At 38.6% G+C, this 5,000-nt stretch overlaps 2 protein-coding genes across 2 annotated transcripts in view; one reads left to right on the top strand and one right to left on the bottom strand.

Moving 5' to 3' along the window:
- The window catches only part of LOC137988197 (uncharacterized), a 1,084-nt gene extending 717 nt beyond the window's left edge, over nucleotides 1–367 (bottom strand). Inside the window, exons 1-2 of the mRNA XM_068834246.1 lie at nucleotides 357–367; nucleotides 1–131 (exon numbers count right to left, since the gene is read on the bottom strand). The exon at nucleotides 1–131 is cut by the window's left edge and continues 68 nt beyond it. Of these exons, the coding sequence (XP_068690347.1) occupies nucleotides 1–131; nucleotides 357–367 (142 nt within the window). The remainder of the gene's footprint in view (nucleotides 132–356) is intronic.
- The window catches only part of LOC137988200 (cell cycle checkpoint protein RAD17-like), an 84,983-nt gene that overhangs the window by 20,442 nt on the left and 59,541 nt on the right, over nucleotides 1–5,000 (top strand). The window contains exons 3-5 of the mRNA XM_068834249.1: nucleotides 420–531; nucleotides 2,343–2,422; nucleotides 4,936–5,000. The exon at nucleotides 4,936–5,000 is cut by the window's right edge and continues 10 nt beyond it. Coding sequence (XP_068690350.1) covers nucleotides 420–531; nucleotides 2,343–2,422; nucleotides 4,936–5,000 — 257 coding nt within the window. The remainder of the gene's footprint in view (nucleotides 1–419; nucleotides 532–2,342; nucleotides 2,423–4,935) is intronic.

Genomic DNA, 5,000 nt, shown 5'->3' with positions numbered 1-5,000 from the left:
GCTGTTCAGCGTCGAGTTGTCTTGTGGCTGATTCTACCTTGGCGATAATCTCTGTGGCAGGGATGTACGCAGGAGTTACGGCGAAGCTCAGTCCTTTCTTCAGCAGGGCTATCTCGGCATTGTCGAGGGACCTAGAAATTAATAACCCAGTTAGTTTTGTCAACATACAACATATCAATTGGTGACATAGCCGCCTGTTTCTCACTCAGAAGTTTATCAAATTTCTGCTTATGTTTGTCGTTGGTGGTGTTAAAGACTCGTTAGGTGTTGGTCTTGATCTGTTCAATTATCCTGTTGGCGTTGTAATATTATGTTGATGTGTTTTAAGATAACATACACTGTATAATAAAGATTACTGTACTGCCATTGATAGGGCACCAAAGGTTTTGTAGCCCATTTGATGTTCTATTTATCGGTAGAAATCTAATTCATGGATCTCATCTTCCTTTGGTGGCTTTGATGAGGATGCTACAAGGCATGACCAACCAAAGAAGTCAAAACAAGGTGACATTTGTTCTTCTTTTAAGAAAGGTAACAATATTGCCGGGAATGAACGTTAGCAAGATCATCACAATAATAAAGGCTCTGATAGTGTTGTTGACACTACATGTACATGTACAATTCATTTGGTAGATATGATGATGATCTTACGATGATGTAATTCTCACTCTCAGATTATAGAAGCTTAATTCCTTCTTGTTTTTGTGTTTTTTACTTAGTTTTAAAAGCAGTACATCATGCATACAGAACCATGCTTTTCAGTTTTCAGATTTCAGTTTCATGCTCTGCTCTGGGTTCCCTGCTAGCAAAGGTCTCTTTTGTCTTGTGTTCCCTGGGCTGACTAGTACAGGAAAAGAAACCCTCTGCTATGGGTTGAAACTCACTGTGTTGGGCATGTGCGGCAGTTAGTTAGCGACCGAATCCTCATGTGATACTTCATGTTGTGTGGGCTCACTGATCTTAACATCAGCAGAATTTCTGTAAACTTTAAGCAATGCACGGTACACAGTGGGCTCAAGTCACAGTCAGCAAACATATCATGGGGCATGTGGTTTGAAGGGTGCTGTCCAAGGTTGTGGACGGCAGTTGGATCAAAGTGAGTGTCGACCCATGGCAGAGCTAGGTCTCTTTTCTGGTACTTGTTAGCCCAGCAAATGCAAGAGAAAAGAGATCTCTGCTAGCAGCGAAATGATTCGGGTACCTGTGATATTATTTTAGTCCATGTTATGTGGTACAGCTGTAAGAATGAACCTTTCTGCTGAAACCATTGTTGTCGGTCGGTCGGTCAGTCGGGGAACATGGGTAATTAAGATGCAAAATACAGACTTTTTTTTCAATTCTCCCACAATAGTGCGCTAAGTAAGTTTGCACAGCCTTTAAAGTTATTGGATTTTAGGTGGCTAAGGGTGGATGGGACCTTCACATTTGGTCCTTATTCACTTGCCTATCACCCACCATTTCCCATTTCACCCACCGTTTCATTTTGTGAATGAAGGGGGTTACTAAAGTTTCTAATTAAAAGAAACTGTGGTGCTGCGTCGGTGGGGAAGTAGTATACAAAAATTTAGTTTTATAAATGGAGTTGATAATGTAAATTGGCTACCATACAGAGATTCTAAGAGCTGACGTTTCGAGCGTTAGCCCTTCATCAGAGCGAATCGGGGAATTATGGGTTACGTGTAGTTTTTATAGTAGAGTAGGAGCTACGCTATTGGTGGTAACATGGCAACGTGAAAAATAGGAATATATTAGTTAAATGAAAAGCGTTCGTTAATACCGTGAGAATTAAGGGTGCCGATTAAGAAGAGGAATTTTTGTTCCAGATTCTGGAACAGAATTCTGGATTCAGAATTCTGTTCTGAATCAGAACAGAATTCTGAATCCAGAATTCTGTTCCAGAATCTGGAACAAAAATTCATCTTCCAAATCGGCACCCTTAATCCTTAACCCTAACCCTTTTCATTAACTGATATATTCCTATTTTTCACATTGCCATGTTACCACCAAAAGCGTAGCTCCTACTCTACTATAAAAACTACACGTAACCCATAATTCCTCGATTCGCTCTGACGAAGGGCTAACGCTGGAAACGTCAGCTTTTAGAATCTCTGTACAGTGGCCAATTTACATTATCGACTCCGTTGATAAAACTGAATTTTTGTATACTTTCTTTTTGTGGCTTTCCTTCTGAGGCTTCAAAGATTTGAGACGGCAACCAAGAGAGCTGAATTTAATTACACTGACTACAGGTGCAAACTGCAGCCAAAATCTGTACAGTGAAGTGTCTGTTGTGCTTTTGTTTTAATTCAAACTGATTAAGTGAATTTTCTTTCTAACAATAGATACCACTCATACAACTGTGAAAAAAGCTAAAAAAGATGATGATTATCTATGGTTGGAAAAGTACAAACCAAAATCTGAGGTACAGAAAAGCAAGAACTAAACAACTGAATAATGAAAATTATTGTCTTTTCAATAAGTAGTCAGAAGGCATGTGAGTTTCTAGGGATGTTGCCATTAGTCTGATATTGCAGCCTTCCAAAAACAGGTAGCTGTAAATGAAACTAGGTAAATGTCACTTAGGTTTTTTCTGGTTTATATTTCTGCCACTGTCGTAATAAAAAGTTGAGGACCAAAGTCAACAAGGGGAACAATAATTATTTTAACTAATATGACGAACACATAACCATTATAATAGTGGAAATGAGTAGGCATGCTTTCTCACTGCTAGAAGCGGTTAAATGTCAATTGTCAGGGGAGGGAAAAGAGACAACTTGAAGTGCCCCTGTGACCAAAAAGTCAATTCTTACTTTTCTGTGGATTTCAAAACTGTGTTAACCAAACACTAAGCGTCCAAAGTTTTAAGCCTTGATTTCAAAAAGACGCCTGTTTACTTTAATAGGAATTTTCCTATTTAATGGCCTGACGTTACCAACTTTAAGTTCTTGAGAGAGCTGGTTCCAGGAGAAAATGACGTCAAAGGCTCACAAGTTTAAAGTGCCCCTAACCCTTCAACTTTTTTTTTGGGGGGGGGGGGGGTAGATTTTGACATCTTTCAAGAACTAATTTTCGGAAAAATTTTATCACAAATATTGAATCCTTATTTTTTTACGAGCGCTTGAAGTTTGTGAAATTTGCAATTTTCTGTGCGCTATAAGCCCCGCTGGACAAATTATTCTCTCGTGGGCTTGTTAGGAACAAGCCAATGAGAAGCGTCTGATATGTAACACTTTTTTTTAGCTGTGACATAAGAAAAGGACACCAGTCCATAAGTTAAACATAAGTCTCAGTGGGAGTTCGAAGATTATTTGTGAAAACGTACAATTGGTCTGAAAATATGTCCTCTTCCAAAGAGTTTTCCGACTCAAGTACGGAAGAGTATCTTTCGGACGATTCGGAATGCCTGGATTTTCAAGAAATAGAGACGGAGCAAAGAAAAAATCAGAACTTTTATCAGAAAGTTCGACTGCCGACAAAGAATCAGACGGCGAATTGCAAGCCTATATGGACGAGCCTTTCACTGATGAAGAATGGCTCAAAAATTATAGACAACAAAAAGAAGAAAAAAACAAGCAAGAAGAAGTTCTTAAGAAGCGGTTAGCAGACGAAACCAGCAGATTTCAGCCCTCGGATCGCTATCAGAAGGAATCTTATGCATGCCGATTCCTTTTTGTTTATTGTTAGAGTTGCTGCATCCATAAACCACGCACTTTTCACCCATTATCTCTGTGTTCTCCGCTAATCTTCACACATCTCAACAACTCAAGCTTACACAAAGCTTGCACGATGTCCTTTTCTTACGTCACGCTTGATACTTTGGCCGAGTGGGGGACTAATGCAAACGATAGGTGAAAAAATAGTCAAGACCACCTCCACTTTCAGCGCTCGTAAAAAAAGCCTGGATTCAATATTTTTGAATTTTTTTTCGAAAATAAGTTCTTGAAAGATGTCAAAATCTACCAAAAAGAAAAAAGTTGAAGGGTTAGGGGCACTTTAAGAATGCAATTGTGTGTGTGTATGCTGCAGAATTAATTATGCATCTCAGGAGTTTTGCATTTATAACAAGCTGCATTCACACGCTGAAATTTTAAGCTAGTGAGCTTTGCCACTTTTCCCTGGATCCAACCCTCTGAGGTCCAGTCAGTCAGTTTTGAACGTGAGTATAATGGCGGACCTTGAAATCCAAACTTACACTCAAAGGAAACGGCCTTTGGATAAAAATCAAAGCTCAACATTTTGCCAGTCAGGTGTTAACCCTTTCACTCCTGTTGGGTTCCCCATTGACAAGTAAAATAGTCTAGCGTTAGACAGAGTAAAATCTATAAGTCTCAGTGGCCCTTACAGGAGTGAAAGGGTTAAATTAAGCAAACAGGCTTTCAACATCTGAAGAAAAAAAGGAAGTGGTTTAAAATTTTTTATAGCAGGGGCACTTTATACAACTTAGAAGCTTCAAGAGTTCTAAGCGTTAATTTTACAACGGAAAAGATGGCAACAGTAGCATTTATTTAACAGTTAGATAAAAACATGACAGTAACAATTTTGGAAATCTTCTAATGGATAATTATTATAACAGTACTGAAAAATTTTTTTAGTCGACTAAAGTACAGTACATGATCAATGTTAATCCTTCCAAAGAGCAAATGTATCAACTGAAGAAGAATATGGCCCAAACATTTTGAGCTACAATTTTACACTTTGATCAGTGTAGCATAATTTTTAACTTGACTAAGTCCAAAGAGGCAGCTTTATTAATGCATTTCTAGAATTTTTTTCAGTGATCTACATGTAGTATCTCCCACGCAGTTGCAGAAAAATGTTTTGGATGTCTTTTTGTCTTTTCTCCCATTTCCAGCTGTCATAGGTAATCCTTATAAGGATAACATTTTTATCTTCTCTGTGTGTTTAACATAAGGCCAATTTGCTCCTATTTCTCAGGGAGAACTTGCAGTTCACAAGAAAAAGGTGGCTGAAGTCCGTAGCTGGCTTCTGGATAATTTGTC

The sequence above is a fragment of the Montipora foliosa genome, unplaced genomic scaffold (assembly GCF_036669935.1).
Source record: "Montipora foliosa isolate CH-2021 unplaced genomic scaffold, ASM3666993v2 scaffold_411, whole genome shotgun sequence".
Taxonomy (NCBI): Eukaryota; Metazoa; Cnidaria; class Anthozoa; order Scleractinia; family Acroporidae; genus Montipora; species Montipora foliosa.
The sequence above is the reverse complement of the archived record's forward strand: the minus strand, read 5'-3'. Positions and strand labels throughout refer to the sequence as shown.